The following is a 19,606-nucleotide window of genomic DNA, read 5'->3' as shown; positions in this document are numbered from 1 at the left end:
GAAGAGTGTGATTTGAAAGATAGAAGTAAGAAGGCAATGTGATGGAAGCAGAGAGAGATTTGAAGATGCTCTACTGCTGGCTTTGATGATGGTGGAAGGAGCCACAAGTCAAGGAATACAGCTCCAAAAGCTGGAAAAGACCAGAAAATGGATTCTCCTCTAGAGCCTCTGGAGGGAACACAGATATGCCAATACGTTGACCTTGGCCCAGTAAGACTGAGCCCCACCCGCCTCACCCCCATCACTGACTGTATAAGCTCCAGGGCCCTCACTCACACAGGCTCCTTCTCAGGTCCTGAGATGGGCCCTAGCAATTTTGTAGTTATAATTTTACATTCTTTTTCTTTAAAAAAGCCCTCCAAACTGCATAAGCTTTAGGCCCCACAAACCATGGATCCAACCATGCCTGTGCCTAAACCACCCACTGGCAAACAGAATGAGACCCCCATGAGTGGTTCACTGGGTCAGCAACATTCCAAAATGGCCCTGACAGACTCTCTCCTTGATCAAACTCTAGGCAGGCTCTTCAGAGCCCTCTTCCTGACTAGGTCTCAACCTTGGCCTATAAAGACTTAAACCAAATACTAATATAGTTTCTAACAGCTCAACTCTGTACCCCTAGGATGACCCTACACCCCTCTTAAAGTGCCTACCTGAGAAAATTCAAGGCTGCCAGAAGAATTTCCAGTTTGTTCCTGCCAATACCTGAAAATAAAACCCCAGTCTCTCAGCCTTTGTGGGAGGGCAGGAGCCTAACTTTGAGAAGCACCAGTTAGCGAACTCAGACAGGTTTCATATGACCCACACCCCTTTGCTGCTTTTTGTGATTTTTCACTCCCCTTACTCTACTGAGCCCACTAACTGCCCTCCCTGCTCCTTCCTTCATCCTTGAAAATGCCCACTCAACTCCTATGAATCAAAATTGTGTTGAATTTACACTGGGCAGTAGTACATTACTAATTAAGACCTATCCTTGCCACTTTAACTAGGGTCCAGCTTTGATTTGCTTTGACCTCCCCAAGTCTCTGCCCCCTGGTTTCTACTCCCTGTGTGATGTTCCAGTCTGCAAATCGAATAGGCATCCAGGCCCATGATGTAATCCCAGGAGCCCTTTAAACCTGGATCTAGAAGCCAGAGACAGGGAAGTCGGAGAGTCAGATCATGAAAGGGCTTCAAGGAGAGGAAAATTCTCCTGCCGGCTTTGAAGATGAGGGGGCCACGTGACTATGAAAGCAGATGGTGTTTGGAAGCTAAGAGGAGGCACTGGCTGACAGCCAGAAACAAACAGGAACCTCGTTCTTATAAGCACCAACAGGGAAACATGGCTGATAACCTTCAGGAGCCTTCAGACCAGAAGGTGGCCTGGCAACACCTTGACTATAGCCTGTGAGACCCTGAGAAGAGGACCCACCCAGGTCATGCCTGGAACTTTCATTCAACAGAACTATGAGCTAGTAAATTGGTGCTGGCCAAAGACACTAGGTTTGTGGTGATTTGTTATGCAGCCGTACACTTACGGGTCATGATCTGGCTGCTGGCCAGAGAGAGCTGAGCACAGGGCTCCAGCAGGCTGAAGATGGGGGCTCTTCTCCTCTTCCCGCAGACCATAGCACAAGGGGCACTTCTTCACTCTCCTCCCAGGCTACATTTTCCTTCATGGCAGTTATCACTATTTGTACCTGTGCATGTAACTGTGGGGCTACTTTTCAAGGTCCAGACTATGACATCCATGAGGGCAGAGAGCTGACCGATCCCGGCCCCAGCTGTATCCTAGCACCGAGCAGAGTGTCCGGCTTACAGTTGGTGCTCCGTAAATGGGATGAATGAGTAGGCACGTGCGAGGTAGGGATGCTGAAGGGGTAGTCAGAGGGTAGCTCTGGAATCCCCGGTGGCAAAGAAAGGGAGCCTGGAAGGGGCTGGGCAGAGGTGGGTGAAGGCAGGGACTGGCACTGTCTCCCATCAAGGTCAAGAGACCACAGAGGAGCAGGGGTGGGTAGGAGGACAGGAGGAGGAGCTGTGGGCCCAGAGGAGGCACCTCGGGGGTGGAAGAGGCGGAGGAGGGGAGGGCGGCCAGCCCAAGGTGTGCCCTTGACAGCGCGGAAACAAGGCGGCAAGGCAGGGGGGAGTAGATACAAACAACAGGGACACTTGGGACAGATTTGACTAGATGAGGGGAGCCTAAAAGGGCCGGATTTTACACACGGGTGGAGGAATGCAGGGACAGGAAGTGACACTGTAGGGCAAAGAAGGTGCCATCCCCCCCACTTTTGCCCCCATGGTATGCAGGGCAAGAGAAGGAGTGCAAGGTGGTAGCCCCTCAGCTGAGGCAGGCGGTACGAGGCCCAAGGGTAACAGGCACGGCGGAAGGCCCGGGGAAGATGAGAGCAAAGGAGACAGTGTAGGGCCCGTGCAGAGGGCGTGGGGAGAGGACGGATGCCCAGCATTTAGTGCCTGCCAACAAGAGTCAGGGGGTGAGTCTGGTGCAGTCAGCAGCAGCCGACATTTCCCAGTGGACCCTTGCGGTCACTGGCAGCCCGCTCACAGGGGTCCAGATCTGCAGGGAGCTTTCCTTCTCCCTCACCAAACTCTGAGCACCATGTCTATGCCCCAAACCATGTCTAGCCCAGGTGGCCAGAGTGGGTGTTCCATGAATGTTGGGGTCTTTGAAGGATCCCTCCTGTGTGACCCAGCCTGAGGATGCAAAGGGCTCGGAGCTAGGGGTGCCTTGGGGAGCCACGCATTCCCTGCCCTCACAGAGCTTATAGTCACAAAAGGGAAAGGGGCCTCTCTCCAGGAAAGTAATGATACCGGTGACAGAAGCTCTGAGCAGAGCAGGACGGTCACACAATCCAACACAGCAGAGCCACTCCTTGGAGGTGCCATCTTGGGCACACCGTTCACCAACGTGAGCCTCAGTTTCCTAACACAGTCCACAGTTTGGTCACGTGTACCACATAAGGCTTGTAAAGGCGAAATGAGGTAAAGTGTGGAAAAGTGTTACAAAGTGCTTCTGGTATTTCCTTGAACTGTGAGATCTGAACAGAATGTAACTTTCGGAAAGTTGGTAACCAAAGCAGTGGAGTTGCGAGCTTTTCCCAACAGGGTGGCTTTAATCACTTGACTACGTGGCCACAGAAGCTGCCTCTGGCCCTCCCTGGGCCACCCTGGCCTGAGTCACGGGACTCCCCAGGTAAGAACACATGTTTCCATCAGCCAAGCTGCTGATCAAAGACAGATCTGGTCACCGCTGGCCACCCTCCCATCCCCTACCCTTGGAACTATGCTCACTGACTGAGGGCCAGTTCTCAACCTTAAGGCCCCAGGGTTCTGAAAGAGAAACCACCAAGGCAAGGCTTCTAGAAGTGGTGCCTTCGGGCCAGTGGGTGAGACAGAGGTGGCCCATGAGGTCGCAGGCAGTAGCAGAGGCAAAGCAAGAGACACTTGGGGGAGTGCCTGTGGCAGAAGGGGTCCCAAATGTGAGGAAATGACTCACCCTGAGGAGGCAAGGGCACCGGTGGCCAGTAGGGCTGCCAGCCTACTGGGCTGTGAGTCTTTTGACAAAATATGTCAGCTACCTCCTCTGGGCCACCTTCTTTCCAGCTGGGGCACTTGGGGACATAAACAGAAGGGAGCCACACTTCTTACTACTTCTCTGCCCCGAAAGGTCCCTCAGATACCCCATCACCTGCCCTTGCCTGGGAGGGGGACTTAAAACTGGCCTTCAAGGCCTCAGGCAAGACCCAGAGTCCCAGGAGCCCTGAGAAGATGACCCTCACAGTCCCCCTTTCTTGGACACTGTGGCGTGGGGCCCTGCAGCCTTCCACACTTCACTTCATCTTCAGGTAGCACAGTTTTGAGAAACAGTCATGTTTTAGGCACCAGAGAAATGGCTACCCTTCATCCCTCAAATCCTAACTTGAATCAGGGTCAGGAGAAACCCACCCTGACATTTGTGGGTTGTCATGGGCATGTAGTTTTGAGGCCTAACTCAACATGGTTACCAGAGCCACAGTAGGTGGGGGAAGACACCTGGTGTCATGCTTCGTCTTTCCTTTTGTCCTGGTGGCCTTTAAGAAAATGCCTTACTATAGGACCCCATTATCCAAGTTCAAATGCCTGGAACTGCCTTGGGACAGACAGTAGAAGTGACGTGGAATTGCTGTCCCTAGTTCTGATATCAACAATGAGAATGCATAAAGTCCACCCCCTTCCTCCAGATCCCTCCACGTGCAACACACTCATGCACATCAATCGCAGTCCGCAAGCCCTCCCCCAGCATGGCCAGCCTCATGCCCAGGTGGCCCTCCTTCCCTGCCCATGTTCTCTTTCCAGCCTTTACTCCTACGGGGTGGGAGGGGGACTTCTTCATCAGGGCGGGGGCCGGCTCGGGGCGTAACCACAGGAGACCATTCTAGGTGATGTTTGTGACTCCACAGGCCTGTGAGACTCTCCAGCTCCTCCTCATCTCCTTCATCCAAGCAGGTGGTCCACACACTGCATAATGGCCCCAGACTCACACTTACCAAAACAGAGGCCACTACCAGAGAGGAGAAATGTAAGCTAAGAGGTGACTGACAATCGGCCTTTTGGGCCAAGAAATTAGGAGTAGGATTAAATCTTAAACTACAAGGTTTTGTTCTAGAACCACTGTCTGTCAGAACTCATTCGCCTGAGACCCACGAAGGGCAGGTGCCTTTAGCCCCACAATGAGCTGGTGGCAGAGTTTATCAAATGCTTAACTTGACATGGAATAGCTCATGGCTTGTTTACAAGAGCAAGGTGACTTATATGAATTTGCAGACGGAACTAAACCCTAAAGCCAGGTCAGGTCGGATGGCTCCTATTGTGACACGTTGGTTACCAGTGGCACCCTCTGCCTGGCTGGCTCTGTATGGTAAATTACTTATGTTGAACTTATAAGGGATTCTGTGCCTTTTCAGGATGTGGATTCCAGATTCCACCAGAGTAAAGCCTATTTCATGCAGAATCGTCATGTCAGAAGGCTAGATCATGAGGCTGGGAACTAGCACTCTGCAAAGTGGTTTTCCTTGCAAATCCCATCACCCATGTGAGACGAGTAGTCTGCCGTTGCCGTGGTGAATTGGTGTTATACTGTGACCTTGATTCTGAGCAGAAACGTATGTTGCCTTGACCGTGATTACACAAAACATGTTGTCTAGGAAACAGAACAGGAAGGGCTAGATCATTCTTGGCTTTGACTGGAAGCCACACAGAGTTATCTTGTACCCTGTGGGGTCTCAGCTTTTCTCAGGGGCCTCTAGGCTTTGTGTTTGTGTGTGTGACACAGAAAGAGACAGAGACAGAAAGGGAGAGAGCACTAGCTTCCCCCTGCAAACGGGAAATTTTAAGCCAAGACAAGCTTCTGTAGCTATTGTTTGGAAGCAGAAGGGGCTTGCAGTGCCCTCTCCCATCTCTTACTGGGAGGCTGCTGGAGAAGGGAGCAATAACTCTGGCCTCCTGCCTGTTCCCTATCACCCAATGCAGTTCCAGAGCTGAGGTGTGGTACTGCGGGAGGGCCCCACTGGGCTCTGGAAAGAGTTGGTTTCCCATCAAGAGCGCCTGAAGTACTCTCTCTCTCTCTCTCTCTCTCTCTCTCTCTCACACACACACACACACACACACACACACACACACACACACACACACACACACACCAAGGGCAGATTGACACAAAAATAGCTTGTTGAGACTCCAGTCTGTTTCTTTCCCCACATAAACCATGTGTGCCTCAGAGCTGGTTTCCCAGGCCAGCCACAAAAGCCACCTTGACCTAGAAAGGAGCCTACAAGGAGGGATCCTATGAGCCTGTGGCCATAGATGCCAGTGTAGTGGCAGAGGCCATTTCCAGCGGGGCACACTGAGTAAGGCATTGTTTGACTTCCTGTCTGATGGCTTCCTGGTCCCACTAGCCCAGGGCCCTTCCGCCTCACAACCCGAGAGCAGCCCAGATTAGGAGTACATCCTTGACTCCTCTCTGTTCCTCAGCCACAAGCTCAAACCCCTTGCCGATCTATCAGGGACGGCTGTTGTCTCAACACCTTGGCAGACTCACAGTCCAGCCATCTACCCTTCTCCATTCTCCCGGATGCTTACTGTTTTCCAGGCCCTGTCTTCACTCCATTGCCAACTGCATGTAAAAGAAATACAGTAAATACTTCCCCAAAAATAAGCAAAAGACAGAGATCACCATTAGGCAACTAGCAAGGAGAGGACACAAGAGGATACATGATGGTGGAACAGGTCAAGTGTTCCAGAAAAGTCCAGAGATGAGTTCAAATCCAGCCCAAATCCCAGCACCCAGAAATCCCCATCATTTACATTGCCCCAAGTGTGCAATGATAGAAAGGTGGACAGATGCAGGAATAGGTAGGTGAGACAAAACTATTTCCCCAAAAGGATCATCCAGTGTACTCAGTGAGAGAAGCCAGACTCAAAAAGCCACATAAGTGTATGATTCCATTGATATGAAATGTCCAGAACAGGCAAATCCTGAGCAACAGAAACAGATCAGTAGGTGTCAGGGGCTGGGGGAGCAGGGAACGGGGGATGCCTGCTAATGGGCACGGGATCTCCTTTTGGAGTGATGGAAATGTCCTGGGAGCCGATGGTCATAACAGCCATAAGATTTTGTGAATATACAGTACTAAATACACAGAACTGTGCACTAAAATGGTATGTGTATTATATCTCAGTAAAAATGAGATCATGACATATGCTTTGTGTTTAATCTAATGAATTACGCACATCTCATTTATGAACAAAGAAAAAAAAACAGAAAATGAAAAGAATTGTTGAAATTGTAATAAATGTTCCTTTATAAGAAGAAGTCCTAGTTCCTAAGAGATCCCACAAAGGTTAAGGAATGAAACTATGAAAAATGCTAAGCTTTTTGAAATACCTGAAACATTATGCTTAATTTCATGTTCCAACACAGTATCTGCTCTAACAGATGAAGAAATCATCCCATGCTCTTCCTCCCACCCCTCAGTGTTCCACCTCTGCTTTGTGTTACATTACGACTTTTATATTGTCAAGGTTTCTAAGATTTGCACTGTTCCCTAAAGCAGGACAGGTGTGACTGCATAATCTCGCACTTGTGTAAGATTAATTCTGTGTACACGGATTCAGTGTTTGTTCTTCCACTTCTATGATCTTTGTTTAAATTGATCTTTATCGTCCAGTGGCCATTTTGACTTTCTGCTTTTTGACTTGACAGGCGAGTTAGATAGAACTTTTTCTTCTCTTGTTCTCTTTCAGGAATACCGATTTTGTATACATATGTATAATTTCCTTTTCTACCTTCTCTCCAACCCTCTGCTCTCTCACATTTTGTACAAGCCTTACAAAGATGTCCCCAGGTGGCCATGATGCATGTGGTCTCCTTGATCATGTTTACTCAAAGTGTGAATTGCTCTTAGTGTGGCTTTCATCTCAGTAATATTAGTATTTCTCTCTTCCAATTCTTTTCTGAGTTCTGCTTTCATTTCTCGTCATCTCTTCTTTAAATTCTCTTTTCTTTTGAGAAATCATGTCTTCTGAAATTGCTTTGCATCAGTGGAGGGTTTTTTGGCTTTGTTTTCGTTTGGTTGGTTGGTTGGTTTTTGTTTTTTCGTTTTCTTGTCTAGGGTCTCCCTGTAGTTTTTGTGTAATTTTCCCTTGGGATGTGCTTTCATCTGCTGTTTGCCTCTGTTCCTTTCCTCCTATTATTTGTGTAACTGTTGCTGTTGCCAGTTTATGTATAGGACCCACGGATGCACTAGGAAGGTGTTTGATTCTGCCAACGCGTCCACATTGTCTCTGGCTTCCACCTTATCTGACTGGGTCTGCACAGTGATGTTCCACTGCTCCTGTGGCCTGTCCCTAAGTTTCATTAGTCTAACCAGAAATTTGTTTTCTGTTTGTCTATGACTTTCCAGACTGTGATCCTTGACTTGGGAGTAGTCTGATTCTTGTTCCATTCCCAAGGAGCCATCACTGACCCAGCGGGCTCCCCACCCCTGTCCAGACATAGCAGTGTTTGGCTGGAGAGTGTCCTAATTTGTGGCTTGGGGTTGTTGCAGTTCCCAATGCTGTTTTTCTCTTGAAGCTGTCTTTGAAGCAAAGCCAGCCCATCGTTTTTCTGTACGACTACAGAGGAAAAGAGCCCAAGGCCTTGAAGGAATTTCCTTTCTTAAGTCGGTCTCTTTTACAGGCAGCTGAGATTTCAGCATCAACACAGAGCACCCCAGCTCCACCCGCCCTCTGGCTGAGCTAGTCACTAGGGAGTTCTGGACTGGCTCTGGCCCCTTTGATGGACGAGATAAGGCTTCTTGGACAGTCGCAAGTCTGAGCTGTTCTTAAATCATAACCCAGCAGGACATGACATTGTGGAACTTCTCCCTCACTTAGGAAAAAGTTAAAGAGAATGTGGCCTGAAGTAATCCCCGAAAGGCAACAGCAATAGGGAGCGCAAGGCATGACGGTGGGCCCTGGCTGCCAGCAGCTTGCAGACACCCCAGGAGGACAGACTGCAGCAAGGGGCAATGAGGAGCCAGCAGCCATGGACTGGGGGCAGCCAGGGCAGGGCAGCCCCGGACAGGGAGAGCTCTGTGGGCAGGGTGGACGAGGGCCTGGTGTGAGCCCAGGCTGTGGTGTGCCTGCCAGTTAAGGTTCCTTCGAAGTCAGAACTCACAGGTCCTCACGGGAACGGGTTTGCACTGCCTCTCCAGCCCTAAACCTTGGAAAAGACCGAGCTCTGGGGCCAGGAAGGTGGTCACTGGGACACGGGCTCACCAAGCTCTCCCTCGAGGCCACCCTGAGCCCAGATCCCCACTTACCCAGAAGTAAGTTGGCTCCCTGGTGACCTGGCTTCTAGAAGAGTTTCCGGAGCCCTGCTCCAGTGGACTTGTCCCCTGAAGCCCAGTGAGGCCATCACAATGTGTTTGCAGAGCAAGATTCAGGCCCCCACATGAAGCCCCTGTGGGGGAGCTGCTCAAGGCCAGTTCCTGAGTGCTCTCCAAGGGGCAGGCAAACAACCGCCCCCCCCCCCAAGCAGCCAGCAGGCTTCTCTCTTTTTCATTGTTCAGGGCACTCCATACTGGGGTCCTAGTGGCCTTTTGCTGAATACTGTCACCCCCTCTACAGACAGGAGATGGGCTGGGACCGGGATAGGCATGGAGCCAGGTGGGGGTATCAGCTGCATCTGCACTGGGCTTCAGGGAGGGCAGTCCTCTCTCTCAGCTTCCACTCCTTAGCCATTAGCCATGGATCTGGCCCCACCTATTGGAAACCATGTGGCTCGTGGGGTGGAGCGGCTCTCCACTCCTCAAGGCTCTACCAGCTGCCCCAGGGTACAGGCAAGGACAGGAAGGAGCTAGATGGATGTGGACTTGCACTGTGGGCCAGGCAGAGGGAATAGGAAGGAGACAGAGAGGGAATGTGAACAGTGTTATGGAGGCCTGCTCGTGAGGATGTCTCTGACCACCCCATCTGAGACACTTTTAAGTAAAGCACCAGAAGCTCTGGGGAACTAGGCACAGGGGATGGCTCCCCCAGAAGTCTGCTCAGCCTGCTCAGTTGGCTGGAGTCAACCAGTGTGTTCTTCCTCCAATTCACACGCAAACTTCACTTGGGCCTGGGAGGGGTTCTCAGGCCTGTGCCCTACTGCTGACCCCAGATTGGGGGCTCCTCTCTCTCCACCAGACTGACTCCCCCTCAGACTTCAGCTGTAGCACCCAGTTCCAAGATACAAGAGGCAAAGGCCCGCCCACACTGCCCCATACCCCCGGGGCCAAAATCTTAAGCTCCCCTGGCCTGATTTCCCCCAACCTGCCCTGGAGGGATTAGACATGGCCTTCCCAACTCCCAGCCAGTCAGCAGGAGCTGCAGTAGCAATAACCTCTCCCGTGGGGAGGATGGGTGCTCTTTCAGCAGGTGTCCCTCAGCTCCTGTACCACATCGAGTCTTTAACAGTCACATCTCACTGCAGCTGATCAAAGCACAAAGAAAATTAGCTGAAGAATGGCAGGTATCTCATGGGTATTTGGGGAGGGCCAGAGAGCCAGGCTTGGAGGCTTTGCAGAGAGGAACAAGGGTCTGAATCACGCTGCTGTGCTGGGCAGGTGCCAAGCACTCCTATGGCTCCCTCCCACAACTGGGCACAGACACTGTGACTCGCAGCAGTGATATAGGACACAGGTGCTGCCATGAGAACCACAGCTGCCGCTGCTCCTCAAGAAACAAGTCTCAATGCCCTTGCTGTCACCAGCACATCCGAGTGCAATCTCTGTGGCCCCTGTTTCTTCCCATCTCTGGCCCCAGATTCATCTGACCGAGGGGTCCTGATCATGTGCCCAGTCCTAGCTTCAGGGGAGGCTGGAAAAGTGCCAACTGGGCATTTTCTGCTCCTCTCATGTGAGCAGAGCTCAGCCTCATCAAGTGGCAACTTCCTAGGACAGAAGAAAAGCAGTGTCCATTGGGACCACCTAAATTGTCCAACAGCTTCCCACTACCCTTAGTGTGAAACCCAACTACCCCTCCATCCCTAAACATGACCCCTTCAGAGAGCAACCCCCCCCCCCGCAGCTATTGTGGGTCCTCATTCATTGTGCATCTCAGTAGCCTGGTCTCTTTCTTTTCCCTGACAGCAAGTCTGTTTGCAAATGGAGGTGGTAGGAAAATGTGCCCATTCTCCCAGAATCGCAAGTGTCTAGATTTTTTCAGTTTCTCAGTAAGTGTTACTAATATTGTTTCATGGTGAGATTTTCACATTTAGGATAACTCAAAATACATTTGTAGTTCTTCAAAAACCCTTTACTTTTTAATACCGACCTTCTCAATAAGGATGCTACGGCAGTTGGAGGCATGACAGCTCGCATGGCCCCACTCCATTCACTGCACACCTTAAGCAATCTACAATCCCAGGAACTGGATGTCAGTGGCCCCTTTAGCTTAGTGAAGGAGAAAACCATGATTATTCCCACTCAATTTCAAAAGGCAAAGTGAACAGGACCATTCCAGGATGACCCAATGGAACCCTAAACTTTGTAAATAGTTTATAAAATAAAGGCAAGGTCCTGATCATATCCTAGTCTTCCGGTCAAAGTGCCTCACGTAACCTCTCACTGGAGAAGTCTCCCGAGGGTACTGGCCAAAAATCTTTTCTCTGGCTCCCTCCTCCAACCCCAGCAGACCCTCCCGACGATTGCCCACAGCAGAGGCGAGACTCAGCTGAAACATGCAATGAAATTTATTGAAGAGAAACACTTACTGAAACCATCGAACGGAGGGAATGACAACAGAAACAGGAACGCCTAACGGCCACGAGAGCCCATAGGTCACGGCCCCCCTCCTCTTGGGGTCCCAAACGAGGTGCCTCTGCTTCCCCCAACACCGCGGCCCTCCTGCCTCAGCCTCCCTTCCTGAGGGCCCCACGATCAACCTCTGGCCAGGACGCTGGACGCTGGTCATGTCCCCTCACTCCGGGGCACCCTCCCCTCGGGCCGACATGCCGGGGCCTGGTCCTGCCCTATGGCCTGCACAGGACAGTCCCAGGACGCTGGACAACGCAGCATGGGACCCTCGGCCGAGCCAAGGAAGCGGAGTCGCAAGGAACAACAGGGTGGCACATCAGAGCACGGTTCCCGTGGAGACTCCCGCTGGCCACCTCCATCCCTGGTCCGGTTCTTCCTTCCTGAGGTCACGGGGTGAACACCAGCCGTGCCCTCGGGCATCCTTCCCGCCGTGTCCCGGAACTGGGCTCGGGATTTCTGGGCGGGGGGGCGCGGGGAGGGCAGCTGCTCAGACAAGAAAACACACACATCTCCACAAAAACAAGCAGCGGTTGGCCTAAATGTACACGGAGAAAGCAGAGGTTGAGCTCACAACACTGGAAGAGAGCGAGCAGAGCCTTGGTTCCCGCTGAAGCTCATGGCACGCACGCGGGCTGAGAGGTGGCTGCCCCGGTAGACCAGGACACCCACGGCGGGTTCCTGCACACCTCAAGGCTCTGCACAAGCATGGTCACTAGTGGGGTGGGGGGGTCACTTGAGACGTGGGTCACTAAGGGCCCTACAGAGACACAAGCGGGCTTCCCAGAACATGGAGCAACGTGCCCCAGGGGAAGTAAATGAGTGTCTCCCTCTCGGGAGACCCAAGAGGCTGGCACCTTTGAAATGGCCCCTAACATCTCCCAGTACAGTGTGGGTGGCAGATGGCTTCAGGTGCCCGTCCCCTAGGCTAGGGCCAGCCACTCAGGGACGTTTCCCAGACTGGCTGCCTGAGTTGGCAGGGATTGGGGCTGGGGCTAGGGCTGGGTATGGAGCTGCCATGGGGGGGGCACCTCTCCCTGCCCCATTTGGTGTCAGGCATGGTCATCTTGGTCATTTGGAAGGGCTAATGGTGCTGGCTAAGGTGCCTTGGGGAGGTGGGGTCCTGGGAATTTGTTTGGGTGAGTGGGCTGTTCCCTCGGCCCTACTCTCAATGTGGGGCGAGGCTGTTGCCCTGGCATGGCCTCCCTCTGCCTCCAGAACTCTGCTGCCTGAGAGGAGAGGGGGCCCCTGGGCCCTCTGAGCCTATTTGCCGGAGGAGGACTTGGGGGGGCTCGTCTCCCCAGCGCCATCCTCGTTTTCCGACTCTTCTGGGATGGGCTTGAGCCCCTCCTCGGGGGGCTCCCCAGCCTCCTGGTCTCCTGCCTGGGTGAGACCCTCTGGCTCACAGCCAGGACCTCCTGGGCCCACCCTGGAAGCACTGCCCATCTGGGCAGGAGTGGGGCCCCCAGGGGCCTCGGAGGGTCTTGCCTGACCTAGGCCCACAGAGGAGGGAGCATTTTCATCTTCCTGAGTGGCAGGGAAGGACTTGGAGATCTCCTGAGGGGCAGGGGCAGCCGTGGCAGCATCATGGGGTTCAGGAGCAGCCCTACCAGCTTCGGCAGTGCCAGGAACTGCCTCACTGGCCTCCACGTTCACTGGGGCAGGCTTGGCAGTATCTTCGTCGGCTGGGGAGGCCTTGGTTTCCTCTGCACCGGCAGGGGTGCCCTCGGTGATGACTTCAAGAGCCAGGGCAGCCCGGAAAGCATCTTCGCTGGCTGGGAAGGCCTCGGTTTCCTCTGCACCGGCAGGGGTGCCCTCGGTGATGACTTCAAGAGCCAAGGCAGCCTGGAAAGCATCTTCGCTGGCTGGGGAGGCCTTGGTTTCCTCTGCACCGGCAGGGGTGCCCTCGGTGATGACTTCAAGAGCCAGGGCAGCCTGGAAAGCATCTTCGCTGGCTGGGAAGGCCTCGGTTTCACCTGTGCCGGCAGGGGTGCCCTCGGTGATGTCTTCAAGAGCCAGGGCAGCCCAGAAAGCATCTTCGCTGGCTGGGGAGGCCTCGGTTTCATCTGCACCGGCAGGGGTACCCTCGGTGATGACTTCAAGAGCCAGGGCAGCCCGGAAAGCATCTTCGCTGGCTGGGAAGGCCTCGGTTTCCTCTGCACCGGCAGGGGTGCCCTCGGTGATGACTTCAAGAGCCAAGGCAGCCTGGAAAGCATCTTCGCTGGCTGGGGAGGCCTTGGTTTCCTCTGCACCGGCAGGGGTGCCCTCGGTGATGACTTCAAGAGCCAAGGCAGCCTGGAAAGCATCTTCGTTGGTCGGGGAGGCCTCGGTTTCACTTGCACCGGCAGGGGTGCCCTCGGTGATGACTTCAAGAGCCAGGGCAGCCTGGAAAGCATCTTCGCTGGCTGGGAAGGCCTCGGTTTCACCTGTGCCGGCAGGGGTGCCCTCGGTGATGTCTTCAAGAGCCAGGGCAGCCCAGAAAGCATCTTCGCTGGCTGGGGAGGCCTCGGTTTCATCTGCACCGGCAGGGGTGCCCTCGGTGATGACTTCAAGAGCCAGGGCAGCCTGGAAAGCATCTTCGCTGGCTGGGAAGGCCTCGGTTTCATCTGCACCGGCAGGGGTGCCCTCGGTGATGACTTCAAGAGCCAAGGCAGCCTGGAAAGCATCTTCGCTGGCTGGGAAGGCCTCGGTTTCACCTGTGCCGGCAGGGGTGCCCTCGGTGATGTCTTCAAGAGCCAGGGCAGCCCAGAAAGCATCTTCGCTGGCTGGGGAGGCCTCAGTTTCATCTGCACCGGCAGGGGTGCCCTCGGTGATGACTTCAAGAGCCACGGCAGCCTGGAAAGCATCTTCGCTGGCTGGGAAGGCCTCGGTTTCACCTGTGCCGGCAAGGGTGCCCTTGGTGATGTCTTCAAGAGCCAGGGCAGCCCAGAAAGCATCTTCGCTGGCTGGGGAGGCCTCGGTTTCATCTGCACCGGCAGGGGTGCCCTCGGTGATGTCTTCAAGAGCCAAGGCAGCCTGGAAAGCATCTTCGTTGGTCGGGGAGGCCTCGGTTTCACTTGCACCGGCAGGGGTGCCCTCGGTGATGACTTCAAGAACCGGGGCAGCCCAGAAAGCATCTCCGCTGGCTGGGAAGGCCTCGGTTTCATCTGCACCGGCAGGGGTGCCCTCGGTGATGACTTCAAGAGCCGGGGCAGCCCAGAAAGCATCTCCGCTGGCTGGGAAGGCCTCGGTTTCATCTGCACCGGCAGGGGTGCCCTCGGTGATGACTTCAAGAGCCAAGGCAGCCTGGAAAGCATCTTCTTTGGTCGGGGAGGCCTCGGTTTCATTTGCACCGGCAGGGGTGCCCTCGGTGATGTCTTCAAGAGCCAGGGCAGCCTGGAAAGCATCTTCGCTGGCCGGGGAGGCCTCAGCTTCATCTGCACCGGCAGGGGTGCCCTCGGTGATGACTTCAAGAGCCGGGGCAGCCTGGAAAGCATCTTCGCTGACTGGGAAGGCCTCGGTTTCATCTGCATCGGCAGGGGTGCCCTCGGTGATGACTTCAAGAGCCGGGGCAGCCCGGAAAGCATCTTCGTTGGTCGGGGAGGCCTCGGTTTCATCTGCACTGGCAGGGGTGCCCTCGGTGATGACTTCAAAACCCAGGGCAGCCCAGAAAACATCTTCGTTGGTCAGGGAGGCCTCGGTTTCCTCTGCACCGGCAGGGGTGCCCTCGGTGATGACTTCATGAGCTGGGGCAGCCCAGAAAGCATCTTCGCTGGCTGGGGAGACCTCGGTTTCACCTGCACAGGCAGGGGTGTCCTCGTTGACGACTTCAAAAGCCATGGCAGCCCAGAAAGCATCTTCGCTGGCTGGGGAGGCCTCGGTTTCACCTGCGCCGGCAGGGGTGTCCTCGGTGATGACTTCAAGGGCCAGGGCAGCCTGGAAAGCATCTTCATTGGCTGGAGAGGCTTCAGCAACCTCTTCACTGGCGAGGGCAGCCTGGGCGGCCGGCAACCCTCCCATGTCCACACAGGCCCCTTGTTCCGCTTGGAATTGCTCACCCCTACCTGAGGCGGCCTCCCATGCCTCGGTCTCCCGAATGAGCCGCAGCATCCCCATGAAGCCAGGTGGTCTCCTCTCCAGCCGCATCCTCCTCAGCTTGCTCTGGAGCATCTCGTTCGGGCGGGCCCGCATCAGCACCTGCCTGGCGCGAACCTGGTCTGCGATGACGGGATGGAAGGCCCCCTTCTCCACGGCTGACTGCAGCAGGCCTTCCAGGCGCATCACATAGGCAAAGAGAGTCTCCTGGGGCCGCTGGGCACAAGTCAGGAACTTGAGCCGTGCAGTCATGCAGGTGTCCTTGTTCCCAAACACCTGTACCAGCGCGGCCAGGCAATCCTGCGCAGGCATGTCGGGATTTTCTGCCAGGAGGCTGCACATGAGATCCAGCGCGGGGCCACCCAAGCTTTCCACCAGCCGCCTTTTCCTCTCCCTTTCTGACACGTGGCGCCACGTGTACAGCATGTCGTTGGCATGGTCCACCCAGCTCTCAAAGGACTCTTCCTCTTGGTCTGGCTCTTGCATCCCAGAAAAGGTTCTCAATTCCCCAAAGGCCATATTTTCAGGCACAGGCTGCTGGGCCTGATTCCATTGCTGGATCCAGGATCCTCCCTCATCTATGGCTCCTGACACACCCACAGCTCCTTCCTCACCTGCAGCTCCTGCCATACTCACAGATCCTACCACACCTGCAATTCCTGTGTCACCTGCAGCTCCCTCCTCATCTAACACTCCCCCTTCATCTTCAGCTCTTGCCACACCTGCAGCTCCTGCCTCACCTGCAGCTCCTGCCTCACCTGCGGCTCCTGCCTCACCTGCGGCTCCCTCCTCATCTAACACTCCCCCTTCATCTTCAGCTCTTGCCACACCTGCAGCTCCTGCCTCACCTGCGGCTCCCTCCTCATCTGACGCTCCTCCATCTTCACCTCCTGCCTCACCCACAGTTCCTTCCTCACCTGCAACTTCTTCCTCACCTGCAGCTCCTGCCTCACCTGCAGCTCCTGCCTCACCCACAGTTCCTTCCTCACCTGCAACTTCCTCCTCACCTGCAGCTCCTGCCTCACCTTCCTGTCCTTCCTCACCTGCAGCTCCTGCCTCACCCACAGTTCCTTCCTCACCTGCAACTTCCTCCTCACCTGCAGCTCCTGCCTCACCTTCCTGTCCTTCCTCACCTACAGGTCCTGCCACACCTGCAGCTCCTTCCTCACCTGCAGCTCCTGCCTCACCTGCAGCTCCTGCCTCACCTTCCTGTCCTTCCTCACCTACAGGTCCTGCCACACCTGCAGCTCCTGCCTCACCTGCAGCTCCTGCCTCACCTTCCTGTCCTTCCTCACCTACAGGTCCTGCCACACCTGCAGCTCCTTCCTCACCTGCAGCTCCTGCCTCACCTTCCTGTCCTTCCTCACCTACAGGTCCTGCCACACCTGCAGCTCCTGCCTCACCTGCAGCTCCTGCCTCACCTGCTGGTCCTGCTTCACTTGCAGCTCCTTCCTCACCTACAGGTCCTGCCACACCTGCAGCTCCTGCCACACCTGCAGCTCCTGCCCCACCTGCCTGGCCAACTCCTGCATGCCTCCGGGGCTGTGCAGGGAAATCTGGTCTATCCTGTGACTCTGAATCGGGGGCCTGGGGCAGAAAGACCACAGGCCAGGGTCCTCCCTTGCCTGGTATTTGTCGGGGGATCAAACTTCGGTTTAAATACTGAGCAAACTCGACCAAGGCGACCCTGGATCCGAGCTCCTTTCTGAACGCTTTGCCCAGCACTCGGTACGTGCCCAGGGGCCACAGGGCAGTGCGCACGGCCTTCTGGAATTCCTCCTCCCCGCAGTCGTCAGGGATGCCCAGGATGAGCAGGGAACGGTGCTCGTTCACGCCCATCCACCTGCACCAGTCATGCAGTATTGTCAGTGGCGTCGCCATTGCTGAGAACCTGAGGGTGGAGAGAAAGGACTAGACAGGGACACACAGACTTCCACGATGTGAGCCTCAGCCTGTGGGAGCAAAGGGGTGAGAGGCATGTTCATACCACACAGCCTACCCTACCACACAGCCAAAGCCCAGGGTCCCTCACAGTGGTGGCCTGTAGCACCTCCACTCCCCATTTTGTTCAGTTTTAGAAAACTTTCTTGGTAATACACTAATTCATTTACTAGATGTAGGCCTAATCCTATTTTCTATTTTTCTGGCATCACTTTAAGGAAGTTGCTTTTTTGGGACGCCTGGGTGGCTCAATTGGTTAAGCATGTGCCTTCGGCTCAGGTCATGATCCAAGGGTCCTGGGATCAAGTCCCACATCAGGCTCCTTGCTCACCAGGGAGCCTGCTTCTCCTTCTGCCTTCCGGTCTCCCTGCTTGTGTGCATGCGCACAGGTGCTCTCTGTCTCTGACAAATAAACAAAATCTTAAAAAAAAAAAAAAAAGTTGCTTTTTTTACCGAAGAAGTATGTCAAGTATTCAATTTTTTGGCATAAATTTTTCCATAATATTCCCTGCATTCTCTTTTTAATGTCTGTCTGATCTGTAGCAATAGCACTCTTTCATTCCTGATGTTGGTGATAAGTGTTCCTTCCCTTTTCTCTTGATTAGTCTCACTAGGGCTTTATCAGTTTTGTTTCTCTTAAAAAAAAAACAAATATAAGGATTTGTTAAATGCCTACAGTTGGCTTTCTATTACTGATTTACTCTCTTAGCTGTAGTATTTTTTCAGCCAACTCATTTTGCATTTAGTTTATTTTTTTAATTTATTTTTAATTTTAATTTCTTTAAATGGACCATTAGGTCACTGATTTTATGTCCTTCTTTTATAATAAAAGTACTTAGAGTAATACATTTTCTTCTGATTGTTTCTTTAGCTGCCTGACTAATTTGGGTAAGTTGTATTTTTTTTTTTATTAATCAGTTTGAAATATTTTCTAAGTTCCTTCGTGTTTTCTTCTTTGAGCCACGGGTTTCCAAATATTTAAAGATATTTTATTATTATTAATTTTATTTTATAAAAGATTCTATCTATTTGAGAGAGAGAGAGAGAGAGAGAGAGAAAACGCGCGCGCGCGCAACCGCGCACAGCGCGCAGGAGTGAGCACGAACAGGGGGAGGGGCAGAGGGGGGAAGCGGACTCCCTGCCAAAGGTAGACGCTTAACCGACTGAGCCACCCAGGCGCCCCTATTATTATTAATTTTAGATAAAATTCCGTGAGGCCATAGAAGTTATTATGCAAAAGCACAATCCTTTAAAATTTATGGAGCTTTTTTATGGCCCAACATACGGTGTATGTGGGTGAATGTGCAAAGCACTCTTGTAACGAATCTTTATTTTCTGTGGAGGACAAGGTTTTGCACCTCCCCCTGCTGGAATCCTTCTGCCATCCCCCACAGAGGCGACCCAGAGCCCGTGGGATTCCAACTGCAGGGGGCCAGAGCCCCTCCGGAACCCCGCACGTGCTCAGCCGGCGGCCCCACGTTCCAGCCCATCCGCCTCCCCTCAGCGAGGCTCCGTCCTGTTTGCGCAGCCGCAAAGCTGTCCTCCAGTGCAGCGCCCCCACCGCGTGGTAGAGCCCGTCTAGGCTCTCGCGAGCAGGGCGCCCCCACAGGCTTAGACGTAACGTCCGCGTCCTCACAGCGGGGAGCTAGCTCTCCCCTCTCCCGCCCCAGCTAGGAAGCCTCCCCTCCCATACTCTCCACACCCGCAGCCCGGCACCGTCCCTGTGGCCCCAAGCAGCCAGGTGCCCTCCCAGTTGGCGCGCCCCGCGCCGGCGCCTGCAGTGGCTCGGGCCTTGGCTTCTGGCCTCCCCGCGCCAAGCGGGCCTCCCGGTAGCGCCGGCAGCCGGGGGTCCGTCCCTCCGCACAGCCCGAGCGGGAGCCCTCGTTCCTGCCAGGGGCAGTTGGCGTCCTCCCTTCCCAGCTCCCGCACAGCTCCATAGCTCCCCTCACGCCTCTCCGGTCGAGAGGCCTCTCCGTCGCCCCCCCCCGCCCCTCCCCCACACAATAGCCGTTAGCCCCCCCACCCCCCCACCCCCCCCACCCCCGCCGCGTCCGGAGCCCGGAGGAGCCCTCCTCTCCCACACTCCCCCCACCCGCAGCAGTAGGCCCTTCCTCTAGCCCCCAAAGCTAGCCCCCAGGCGCTCGGGAGGCAACCCTGCCCTCTCAGCACCCCACCAGGGAGTCGTCCCCCGCCGCCTTCCCCCCACAGCCTCCAGCAGCCGGGAGCCCTCCCTTCCCATGCCTCTCACACAGTCAGCCATCAGCCCCACCCTTGAGCCCCGG

General features: G+C 54.4%; 1 protein-coding gene across 2 annotated transcripts; it reads right to left on the bottom strand.

Moving 5' to 3' along the window:
• Window positions 1-12,490: 12,490 nt before the first annotated feature.
• Window positions 12,491-17,264, bottom strand: LOC114201622 (paraneoplastic antigen Ma6E-like). Of its 2 annotated transcripts, XM_088028598.1 has the most exons (4): window positions 16,895-17,264; window positions 16,553-16,732; window positions 15,176-16,498; window positions 12,491-13,015 (listed from the first exon to the last, which is right to left on the bottom strand). In XM_088028598.1, the coding sequence occupies exons 1-4, from the start codon at window positions 17,262-17,264 to the stop codon at window positions 12,573-12,575; spliced, it is 2,316 nt and encodes a 771-aa protein (XP_087884724.1). In that variant the 3' UTR covers window positions 12,491-12,572. The 2 variants fall into 2 exon arrangements, with proteins under 2 accessions (XP_087884724.1, XP_087884723.1); XM_088028597.1 differs by having other exon boundaries at window positions 12,491-13,094; window positions 15,264-17,264.
• Between the last annotated feature and the right edge of the window lie 2,342 nt (window positions 17,265-19,606).

Source organism: Eumetopias jubatus, unplaced genomic scaffold (genome assembly GCF_037043125.1).
Source record: "Eumetopias jubatus isolate StellerSeaLion01/CBP00866 unplaced genomic scaffold, mEumJub1_p1.0 scaffold_11, whole genome shotgun sequence".
Lineage (NCBI taxonomy): Eukaryota > Metazoa > Chordata > Mammalia > Carnivora > Otariidae > Eumetopias > Eumetopias jubatus.
This window is presented reverse-complemented; position numbering and strand designations above follow the sequence as displayed.